This window comes from Mycetomoellerius zeteki, unplaced genomic scaffold (genome assembly GCF_001594055.1).
Source record: "Mycetomoellerius zeteki isolate Tzet28-1 unplaced genomic scaffold, Tzet1.0 scaffold19, whole genome shotgun sequence".
NCBI classification, from domain to species: domain Eukaryota; kingdom Metazoa; phylum Arthropoda; class Insecta; order Hymenoptera; family Formicidae; genus Mycetomoellerius; species Mycetomoellerius zeteki.
Genome location: NW_017256854.1, coordinates 1 through 12271, shown reverse-complemented (window position 1 = coordinate 12271; position 12271 = coordinate 1). Strand labels below are relative to the sequence as shown.

The window sequence follows — 12271 nt, the reverse complement described above, 5'->3', positions numbered from 1 at the left end:
TAGAAGAGTCGCCATCTTTTTCGCATATCGCTGTTGGCTTGTTTCTGGAATTTTAATAACGAAACATAACATTTTACGGCAGAACAATAATTTAACATAGAGGAAGGTCACCAATACCGACATACCACTTTGGTTTTAAACAATATTTCTTAAACAAAAGGTAAAAATACAACTTCAAAAACATAAATACAAACTAAAAAGTGTTTTCTATCAGATAGTATAAGCAGTTTTTATAATACTGTTTGCAATTTTGCAATAATTAAGTTTTTCATAAGTTATGCAAAAATGAGCGTCTGACAAAATGGGCTCCAAAACTGACATAGTAGGTAATAATGCCAACATTCCTATTCTATAAATAAAGATATATCCTATTCTGTAAGAAAAACTAATTTATGAAACTATAAACATTTAAAATGACATAATATTATCAATAATACAGTCACTATTATTTTAATTACGCAATTTGCACTGTAAGAATTTTCTTCTCGAATTCATAGAATTTGTTTTTAGCTGGTATAGAAATAAGCCACAAATATATGAATTATGAGTTTGTATTTCTTTAATTAGCTAAACAGATCACGGTTTTATTAGTATTAATAAGATGCAAATGTTAGTTTCTAAGAAATAAGGGGATGTCGCTCTTTAGAAGACCTATGTCAATATCGGTGACCTTCTTCTAGCGCATTATACACATAACATAAACATTTATTTAACACATTATTAATTTACATACATACTTTGTCATCAGAGTAAACGTCGTTGCGGAAGTTTCTCCTATAAATGTGATTTCGAAATTTATTTTTTAACGGCGATTGCATAATTCCTTCTTTCCGATCTATACTTGATAAGTTTAACTTGAAAACTGCATTGAGTAGTAAGGAATGCTTCAGAGATCTTATGTTAGGCGTAAAGTAACCATGTGCTATTCGATCCGTATTTGTCACTCACAAAGTGAAGTAAAAAAGTGAAGTGTATATAAAAAAAGTTATTGTTGCAACGTACTGGCCATATATCAAATCATGTAGACACGTTCAAAAGGGAAAGCATGAATTGCATGCTATGATTATGAATTAATAATTTTTAATTAATAAAAATTGATTAATAACGATTCTAACATATTACATATTTATATTGTGCATACAGGATGTTCCAAAATATTTTTCAACATGATCTAATATTTGTATAAACACACACACTCGCGCACGCGTATGTATACAATCATAATTTTCAATGAAAAAATGCATAAATATATATTTTCAACTAAATAAAAAATATATGCCAATGAGAGAGATATTCATTTTTTATTTTAATATTGACCAGATTATAAATTTTTGTAAATTTATTGGAACATAGTAAGCTGTTTTGAAATTGTATATAATATTATTCACTAACGTGTTAAATTATACTGTATATATCGTTATAAGAAATTTTGATATTGCAGTAGGAGATGAAAAGCATGGAGACATAATGCTAATAAATTGAGCATAAAAGGTAAAATCAATGATACTATCTCAATTAAAATTAATCTATCTAATTATTTAGGTGAAAACAAATTGATATATTTCCCCAACTGATAAAATTAACTGTACGGTTTTATGTTTGCGCGCGCGCGCACACACAAGGACTCACTTTGATCAAGCATCTCGAAGAGATGGATATCCGACCATGTCATCTCCACGCGGTACACCTTAGATAACGCGCCGGCGATACTTAAACTTTGAAGGTTCGTAACTCAGAAAGATCTTAAGCAAAAAGGGTTTCTAACCAGTGTTTCGGAAACGTCTTGACACCAGCTTTAAGAATATGTAATAGAAAATAGGAGTTTCCATTTAAGATTTCAAAGTTGACCTTCACGATGTCCTTCAAAGTCACATGAAAGTCATTTCAATATAACCATATAATAGACTTGATATATTAAAACTTTTGTATTGAACATTTTTTTCCATAATCATTATTTTCCAAGATATTTAACCGTTACGGAACTTTCTCCCATTACTGTATGTTTATCAACTCACTGTGATTATTAATGCGAGCGTAAAATTGTAAGATATTATTTTAATTTTTGTTTTCAAGTTTCTACAAATATATTAATCAAATCAAACAACTTTTTCATCTATACCTCACAAGTTGTAATTTAATATTACGAACAGTTATTGCAACGAAGAATGATTTTACTTTGTTATATGTTAGTTATCAAGTAACCATGGTGCTCTTCGATCTGTTATCTATAAAATACAGTTTTTACCGTAATCATATATAATTTCTGTAAAGTGCTAACTATACATTAGTAACATTATATTTCTCAGAATAAAAAGTATCGAGATTACATAGTTAAACAGATTTATGATTCTTACAAATTAGTTAGTTACAGTTTTCTGGTTCGGTACATTTTTTATTGTTCATATAGAATATTTAAGAAACGCCTTCTTTTTACTACGACTTTAAGATTTAATATTCTTAGTATGAAGTACTCAAGCACATGTCTGTGCGTAAGTTCTAATAAATAATATTCATATCATCCATTTAACTTGATCAGTAGTATTTACTTATCAGACTTAATTTACAATATTATATTAAATTACAAAGTGTTCTCATTAATGTATTAAAATACTACAAACTAGATTTTCATAATTATTAAATATTATAATATTATATATCGAAATCTATTCAATTTTACTGCGGATATTCTGAGAAACTCTGATATCGCTATAGTGATACATAAAAGGATAATGCATTAATAAATTGAGTTTTATAGTAATATACAACATATTTATTATAAAATTGATTAGAATTGATGATATTATTTAGGTTAGAACAAATAAATTTATTTTTTAGTTGATGAAATTAACAGATGCGATACAATTTATGGACAAAAATTAATTTCAAAGTTACCGTCCTATTGTATTTGAAGATTAACAAAATAGGTTAATATGTTGTTTTATACGTAAATAATATTAGTAATAATAAATCGATTACATTGTATCTTTGGAAAACTTAATCGCATTATTATTATTTGCACGTAAAATTATAGATATATGGAAAAAAGTTTTGTTTTATTTATTTTCTTTTATAGAATTACATTATTCACGTAATATTGACTGTAGACTTTTCATCGCAAGAGTGGAACATGATCAAGAATTGTAGCAAAATTAACATATATGTACTAATGGTACCCACCATCTAAAAACCAAATAAAATAATAACTTGTTTATTATTCCAAATAAAATAGTTATACAAAATATATTTCAATAACTAAACGACGATCGCTTACTTACTGTAGCGAGAAACGTTGCGTCTATATTGAGACCTTTGACGGAAAATATATTTTTGCAATGTAACATTTGCAAGGAAAAGGAATGCAGCTGCAATATTAGATTGCAAAGTTATTAAGTACATAATTGATAAACGTAATTTAACACAAGTAAATTTAATAATATATAGCACCAAATGTTGTAAGAGGAGTATACACAATTAATTTCATTTATACTACCTCATTTTTTATTTGCTCATCTTTAGCGCTGTTGAGAACGTCGTGAACTGTAGTGCAGATTTTTTGAGCCTGATTCTTGCAAGTCTCGCAGGCCCACACAATTAACGCCAGTTTTATTATGTAATAAATCATAGCTGATAGGACGAACTCATCAACTTGTGCATTTAAATTGATGACCAACCCATCATGCCACTGAACTAGATAAATATACAGTTCTAGATTGATTTGACAAAAAGTTATGATTATCGAAGCAAGTAGTTGCACACTGAAGATCCTATTGAGCATCTGTACTGTATTGCTGATTATCATATGTTGTTTCTCCAAAATCTTAAGCTTTATTATTAAGAATGGATTTCTTTGTTCGTAATAAAACAAAGAGACACGTGATTCACTGTTTACTATGAGTTCTTGCATGTGTTGAAGATTGTTATTAATGTCCTTGAAACAAGCTTTTAATACACAAACACAGTTTATGTACAGCATATCCATCTGAAATATCGATAGAATTGCATATGTTGTAAACATCATGTTCAAGATATCAATGCGCATTTTATAGAAATACGTAGAAATTAAGCGGATAAGGTAGAAGAAACCGAAGATGTCCTTGGTGTGGATAAATCTCGATAACTTATGGTACGATTTCGGAGACAGTCTCGAAGAGACATCCATTACGGTTTCAAGCAAACGCATTCGCGGATTGCTCAAGACGAGTGTAACGATTGTTACAAGAGGAATTAATATGTTGAAGCAGTAAGCCTCAAGAGACCCAATTGTAGCTTCAAAGTTTATTTTTGTAAAACCTTTGTTGTACTTTAAGAGCAACAAGTCGAAAACGCATAAAACGCTAGTAATAGTAATTGATAAGATATAATGCGATTTTGAAGTCTCAATAGTCGAATTGTTAATCTTGTACGGGAGCAATCCAAGAATACGACAAAAGATGAAACAAGGATACATCAAAGTTTGAAAATCCGTAGCGTTAAATAGCGACCATTTTTTTCGCATGTTTTTCTCTCGTTTCTGAAATTTTAATAACGTACTGAATATGGTTAGTGTGGTTCGAATGGTGTGTGTAAGTAAACAATAAACATCTGTATTATATGAAATACAGCTTAAAAATTATTAATCGTGTTTGTCAACTCACTGTCATTATGAATGCGAGCGGGAGAATTCTTTTTAAAATTTTTGTTTTTACGTTTTCACTATGAACTTGTCGATCGAAATAATCTATTTCTTTTCACATACACCTTACAAGTTGTTATTTGATACTACGAGCAGTTATTGCGACGAAGAGTGACTTTACTTTGTTATATGTTAGTTGTCAAGTAACCATGGTGCTCTTCGATCTATCTATAAAATACAGTTTTTAACGTAATCATATGTAATTTCTGTAATGTGCTAATAATACATTATTTAGGGTCCAACAATGAACCATGTAAATTTCAGAGATTTATATCTCTCTCAATTATTGAGTTGAAGATCTGAGTTTTGGCATACAGTTTATGAATTTATTGGCTGCATACATACTGTAAATAATAACTCTTAAATTATTTTTTAAGTTTAGCCATAATTTCGATTATTTTCAAAAAACGGGAAGTGATTCATTGCGTACAAGGGATGTGTACACAATGAACCATGCTATTTTTAATAATAATCGCATGTTTTATACTGCGAATTGTTGGGATTATTTTAGTTTTGCTATATTTTAACATGTTTACTTAGAAAATAGATAATTATAAGATGATAAGGCCGACCGCCGCATTTTTCTGCCAGATTCTTTCGTTTTGAGTGAAACTCGAATGAGTACATTTTTAATAAGATTTTAGATGGGGAGGGGTCGTATTTTATTTAAATAATTACCACAATGAATTGTTATTTTGAAGGTTATCGTAAAAAAGGTTATGTGCCATGGTTCATTGTTCACTACATCAAAATGATTCATTGTAGACCACCTAACCTTTTCCACGATAATCTCCAAAATAATGCGGTAAAATAATACAACAGAAAAAAGTTGCTTACAGAATAATAAAGCCAAATGTGCACACAAAACTATTACACAATGAAAAAAATGATAGGTATAACAACAAAAACATAAAAAATGCGTAAAAGTTACGGAAAAAATTTACTTTGCAACCAAAAATTCTTAAAATGTGATATTACATGGATATTCATTGGCGCAATTTGCCAGCCGACTGGGGAGCCGAGGAGGAGTTCAAATGCAAGTCGCTGTGCATGATAACAGTACAATCTGGTAATGCCGCATTTACGAAATATCGCAATGGTTCACAGTGTACTACTAGTTCACTGTTGGACCATCTACCCTAAATTTAAAATTGATCAAAATTATTTAAATTGGAATAAATTAATATATTTTTTAGCTGGTGAAATTAACAGATCTGATACAATTTATGGACAAAAATTAATTTTAAAGTTGTTGTCTTATCATATTTCACGGTTAATAAAATAAAAAAGTATGTCGTGTGTGTCATACTCAAATAATATTAATAATATGAATCGATTACATTACGTCTTTGAAAAACTGAATCGGATTGTTATAATTAGTATGTAAAATTATAGACATATGGGAAAACTTTTTATTTATTATTATTTATTTTCTTTTACGGAATTACATTATTCTTGTAATATTGATTGTAGAATTTTCATCGCAAGAATGGGAAATGATCAAGAATTGTAACAAAATTAATGTATATGTGGTAATAGTACCCACCATCTAAAAGCAAAATAAAATAGTTATACAAAAACATACATTTCATTAATTAAAGCAACGATCAATTACTCACTGTAGTGAGAAACGTCGCATCTATAGTGAAACCTTTGGAGGAAAATATATTTTTGCGATGTAATATTTGCAAGGAAAAGGACTGCAGCTGTAATATTAAATCGCAAAGTTATTAAACACAAGATTGATAAATGTAACACAAATAAATTTAATGTATAAAAACAAAATGTTATAAAAAAATACTTATATTAAATTTCATTCTTATTACCTCATCTTTGATTTGCTCATCTTTGGCGCTGTTGAGAACGTCGTGAATTGTAGTGCGGATCTCTTGAGCCTGATTCTTGCAAGTCTCGCAGGCCCACGCAATTAACGCCCATTTTATTATGTAATAAATCATAGTTAATAGGATCAATTCACCAGCTCGTCCATTCAAACTGATGACCAACAACCCATCATGCCACTCGATTAGATAGATATACATATGTAGACTGATTTGACAAAAAGTTAAGATCATCGAAGCAAGTAGTTGCACACTGAAGATCCTATTGAGCATCTGTACTGTATTGCTGATCATCATATGTTGTTTTTTCAGAATCTTAAGCTTCATTATTAAGAATGGATTTCTTTGTTCATAACAAAACAACATAGGGGCACATGGTTCACTGTTTACTATGAGTTCTTGCATATGTTGAAGATTGCTATTAATATCCTTGAAACAGGCTTTTAATACACAAATACAGTTTATGTATAGCATATCCATTTGAAATATCAATAAAACTGCATACGTTGAAGACATAATGTTCATGATATCAATGCTCATTTTGTAGAAATATATAGAAATTAGTAGGATAACGTAGAATAAACCGAAGATGTCCTTGATGTGGATTAATCTGGATAACTTTTGATACGACTTCGGAGACAGTCTCGAAGAGACGTCCATTATAGTCTGAAGCAAGCGCATTCGCGGATTGCTCAAGACAAGTGTACCGATTGTTAAAAAAACAAATAATATGTAGAAGCCGTAAGCCTCAAGAGATGTGGTTGCAGTTTCAAAGTTTATTTTTGTAAAACCTTTGTTGTACTTCAAGAATATCAAGTGCATAACGCATAAAGCACTAGTAGCAGTAATTGATAAGATATAATGTGGTTTTGAAGTCTCAAAAGTCGAATTGTTAATCTTGTACGGGCATAATCCAAGAATGCGACAAAAGGTGAAACAAGGATACATCAAACTTGGAAAATCCGTTGCGTTAAATAGCGATTTTTTTCGCATATTGTTTTTCTCTCGTTTCTGGAATTTTAATGACGTTGAATATGGTTAGTCAAATGCTGTGTGTGAGTAAACAATAAACATGTGTGTTATTTGTATTATATATAGCTCAAAGATTATTAATCATGTTTGTCAACTCACTGTAATTATTAATGCGAGTGTAAGATTACAGAATTCTTTTTTAAATTTCTGTTTTTAAGTTTTCACTACGAACGTGTCAATCAGAATAATCTACTTTTTTCTCATCTACACCTCACAAGTTGTTATTTGATACTACGAATATTATTGCGACAGAGTGACTTTATTATATGTTAGTTGTTAAGTAACCATGGTGCACTTCGATCTCTTATCTATAAAACGCAGTTTTTAATGTAATCATATGTAATTTCTGTAATGTGCCTACAATTCATTATTAACATCGTATTTCTCAGGATAATAAGTAGCGACTACATAGTACTTGAACAGATTAATGATTCTTACATATTAGTTAATTATAATTTCCTGGTTCGGTGCTGCACATTTTTATTGTTCATATGGAATGTTTAAGATACATCTGTTCTTTTTACCACGACTCTTCAAAATTTAATATTCTTAATTTGAATTACTCGTGCACGTGTCTGTATGTATATCATACTGTATGTTGTAATAAAAAATATTTGGGATATTTATTTAATTTGGTCAGTAGTTATTTATTTTTCGAACTTAATTTAGAATTTTATGCGTAATTACAAAATATACTGTAAACCAGATTTTCTTAATTATTAAATAATATTGTACACCGAAGTACTATTGAATTTTATTGTATGTATTCCGAGAAACTCTGATATCACTGTGATAAAAGACAAAAAGGCATTAATGACTTGAGTATTATAGTAATATATAGCAGGTTTATTATATAAAATTGATGTTATTATTTTTAGATTTGAAAATTAATATATTCTTTCAGCTGATGAAATTAACAGATGTGATGACAATTTACAAAAATTAACTTCAAAGTCGTTATCCTATCGTACTTGAAGAGTAACAAAATAGAATAGTATGTTATCAGACGCAAATGATATTAGTAATAATAAGCCGATTACATTGTGCCTTTAAAAAACTTAATCGTTATTATTATAATTTGTACGTAAAATTCTAGATATATGGAAAAAAAATTTGTATTTATTTTTTTTTTATGGAAATACATTATTCATGTAACATTGATTGTAGATTTTTCATCGCAGGAATGTGACGTGATCAAGAATTGCAAAAAAATTAACGTATATGTGGTAATGGTACCCATCATCTAAAAGCACAATAAAATAGTTATATAAGATACATTTCATTAATTAAAGCAAATAATTCGATTACTCACTGCAGCGAGAAACGTTGCATCTATATTGAAACCTTTAGCGGAAAATATATTTTTGCAATGTAATATTTGCAGGGAAAAGGACTGCAGCTGTAATATTAAATGACAAAATATTTAGTACAAGATCGATAAACGTTACTATACTCAAGTAAATTTAATAAGTAAATTTATATAGAAACAAAATATTACAAGAAAAATATATACATTAAATTCCATTTTTATTACCTCATCTTTGATTTGCTCATCTTTGGCTCTGTTAAGGACGTCGTGAATTGTAATGCGGATCTCTTGAGCCTGATTTTTGCCGGTCTCGCAAGCCCACACAATTAACACTAATTTTATTATGTAATAAATCGTAGTTGATAAGAACAACTTACCAACCTGTCCATTCAAATTGATGACCAATCCATCATGCCACTGGATCAGATAGACATACAGATTTAGACTGATTTGACAAAAAGTTATGATCATTGAAGCAAGTAGTTGCACACTGAAGATCGTATTCAGCATCTGTACTGTATTGCTGATCATCATATATTGTTTTTTCAGAATCTTAAGCTTCGCTATCAAGAATGGATTTCTTTGTTTGTAATAAGACAACATAGGAACGTGTGGTTCACTGTTTACTATGAGTTCTTGCATGTGTTGAAGATTGTTATTAATGTCTTCGAAACAGGTTTTTAATACACAAACGCAGTTCATGTACAGCATATCCATCTGAAATATCAATTGAACTGTGTACATTGAATATATCGTGTATATAATATCGAAGCTCAAATTATAGAAACATGTAGAAATTAGGCCGATAATGTAGAAAGAACCAAAGATATCCTTAGTGTGGATTAATCTGGATAACTTTTGGTACGACTTCGGAGATAGTTTCGAAGAAATCTCCATTATAATCTGAAGCAAGCGCATTCGCGAATTGCTCATGACGAGTGTGACGATTGTTAAAAGAGTAATCATTATGCTGAAGCAGTAATTCTCAAGAGACATGGTTGCTGTCTCAAAACTCATTTTTGTAAAATTTTTGTTGTACTTCAAGATTATTAAGTTGAGAACGTGTAAAACGCAAGTAACAGTAATTGATAAGATATAATATGGTTTTGAAGTCTCAAAAGTCAAATTGTTAATCTTGTATGGGAATAATCCAAGAATGCGACAAAAGGTGAAACATGGATACATCAAAGTTTGAAAATCCGTAGCGTAGAAGAGCCGCCATTTTTTTTGCATTTTGCTTTTTATTCGTTTCTGAAATATCAACGACTAATATGTAACTAAATATGATTTGCAAAATGCTATATTTGAGTGAACAGTAATTTATGTTCTGTAAGAATCAGCCTAAAATGATTAATTACCTTATCTACTCACTTCGATATCAAACTGTAAACGAATCGTTGAAGGATTCTTGTTTTAAATTCAATTTGAGTTTATTATTTTACTATAAACCGAAATAAACTTCTCTTTATTTGCACTTGACAAGATTCTGTCTAATACTACAATCAATTTCTGCCACGATGAGTGAGGCATTACTTTGTCGTCTGTTAGTCGTAAAGTAACCATGGTGCTCTTCGATCCATCTGTAAAGTACAGTGTTTAATGTAATAATATCTAAGGAAAACGTACTAATTAATGAACAATTAGTGGACTTGACCCAATTATTGAATGAAATTTGAAAAAAACAAAAATTTTAAATATTAAATTTTTAATGATATGTACGATTTTAAATAAATTTGGTGTTTATAAAAATTTAATAAAATAAATTTATTTGAAGAGTCGTACGTATCACAATATTTGAATTTTTTATCATGTTGCCCAAAGATTGTTTTATGTCCACTAACTAGTTTATTTGTTTTAAATGTTATCATTTGCTAACAATACATTTAATTATACAAAGATGGAAGCATTGACTACATAATATTTAAAGACTAGTGATTTTAAAAAATTGTTAATAACAACTATTTCAGTACTATATGGTACATTTTTATATGTATGTTGAGATTTTATATAATGTTATTATATAAAGTGTTGAGAAACTTATGCCCTTTTGTTCTTTTTACCACGACCTCAAGATTTAATTTGAGATTTTCTTTGAGATTTTTCAATGGCGATTGTATAATTCCTTTTTCTATACTTAACATCTTTAACTTAAAAAGTGCAAGTAGTTGCTGTAATTTAAATAGCGAGAAATAATCATATATTAGGTGTGAACTATAGCGTTATTCGATCCGTTGACCTCCACAAAAATTCATGAAGAAATTATACATATAATTAAGATCCAGTTAGACCGTTTAAGTTTAAAGCAAGGATTTCTGTATGTTGTGTTTCTCACATATACGGTCCTATAAGACTTAATATTGTAAATTATATATATCTTTATGAATTTCCATGTACCGATTGTATATGTTGTTCCAACATACAGACCATACATCATCCCTTGTAGACACACTCACAATAAGAAGCATAAAATGCATAATATGAATTAATAACTCTTAAAGAATGATTAATAACAATTCTGATTTATTACTCTTTTTTATTGTGCAGGACGTTTGAATATGTTCTTCACAACTTCAAAGTCTAATATTTGTAATTATATAAACACATCCGCACACGTGTATATACAGGGTGATCCAGATCAACCCCACGAGCCGGCATGTATGTATTTCTCATGAAAAACTGAGTTGAAAATGTTAATAGCAAAATGTTGAGGTGTCAATAGTTTTTGAATGGTGAGCCTTTGAAGTCGTCCAACCACGGCGTGTAAAGTTCGCGCCGTCAGGCATGGCGCAATCAATCTGCCGGCCGCGATCGCGCTTTGACGGATATTGCTAAATGTCATAAATGAGTATTGAAAAGGTTCCGTGAAATCTCTATTAACGTATATTGCTGTATTCTTAAATTAAATTTAATTAACGAAGAGTAATTTCAATTGCAAATTCGATAAAACATCATTAAAAAGTATTTTTATGAGATACACATTTTAAGTAATAAACAATTATTAATAAATTAAATCAATATTCATTAAATCATCTAAACAAATAATATTAAAAACATCAGTCAACATTTCCAAAACTTCAAATAGTTCTGTCATAAACAATATTAGAAAAATTTTAATAATAATAAAATTGCATTTTAATGTAATTTTTAGTAACAATACAACTTATTATTTGCTTACTTCGATTCCTTCACTGTAATAATACTTTCCATTCTTCTTATCGTAATTCGGAATTTTGTTCATTTCATTTCATAAATATAAGATATTTATTTATATCAAATGCGAATTTCAAATGTAAATTCTTTCTACTATTGTTTATGACAGAACTGAATGAAATGAACGAATTTCCGAATTATGATATGAGAAAAAAGAAAAGTATTATTACAGTGAAGGATCGAAGTAAGCAAATAATAAGCTGTATT

The 12271-nt window shown here is 29.3% G+C and overlaps 2 protein-coding genes across 2 annotated transcripts; both read right to left on the bottom strand.

The window, feature by feature from the left end:
* Window positions 1–3084: 3084 nt before the first annotated feature.
* Window positions 3085–4640, bottom strand: LOC108721976 (putative gustatory receptor 28b). Its single transcript, XM_018446838.1, has 4 exons — window positions 4635–4640; window positions 3491–3979; window positions 3276–3362; window positions 3085–3180 (listed from the first exon to the last, which is right to left on the bottom strand). The coding sequence occupies exons 1-4, from the start codon at window positions 4638–4640 to the stop codon at window positions 3085–3087; spliced, it is 678 nt and encodes a 225-aa protein (XP_018302340.1).
* Window positions 4641–6116: 1476 nt separating this feature from the next.
* LOC108721975 (uncharacterized) lies at window positions 6117–10417 on the bottom strand. The gene is made up of 6 exons (XM_018446837.1): window positions 10388–10417; window positions 9232–9571; window positions 9080–9186; window positions 6499–6942; window positions 6292–6378; window positions 6117–6221 (listed from the first exon to the last, which is right to left on the bottom strand). The coding sequence occupies exons 1-6, from the start codon at window positions 10415–10417 to the stop codon at window positions 6117–6119; spliced, it is 1113 nt and encodes a 370-aa protein (XP_018302339.1).
* Window positions 10418–12271: the final 1854 nt, after the last annotated feature.

What these genes read in the sequence shown, in the direction of transcription:
- LOC108721976 (XM_018446838.1), bottom strand. An exon ending in ATGAGCAAATAAAAAATGAG is followed by an intron (nt 3,363 to 3,490) that starts GTAGTATAAATG and finishes CTAATATTGCAG; the next exon opens with CTGCATTCCTTTTCCTTGCA. An exon ending in ACGCAACGTTTCTCGCTACA is followed by an intron (nt 3,181 to 3,275) that starts GTAAGTAAGCGA and finishes TTTGGTTTTTAG; the next exon opens with ATGGTGGGTACCATTAGTAC.
- LOC108721975 (XM_018446837.1), bottom strand. Translation starts at nt 10,417, where the DNA reads ATGGTTACTTTACGACTAACAGACGACAAA. An exon ending in CAATTTGAATGGACAGGTTG is followed by an intron (nt 9,187 to 9,231) that starts GTAAGTTGTTCT and finishes TAATAAAATTAG; the next exon opens with TGTTAATTGTGTGGGCTTGC. An exon ending in ATGAGCAAATCAAAGATGAG is followed by an intron (nt 6,379 to 6,498) that starts GTAATAAGAATG and finishes TTAATATTACAG; the next exon opens with CTGCAGTCCTTTTCCTTGCA.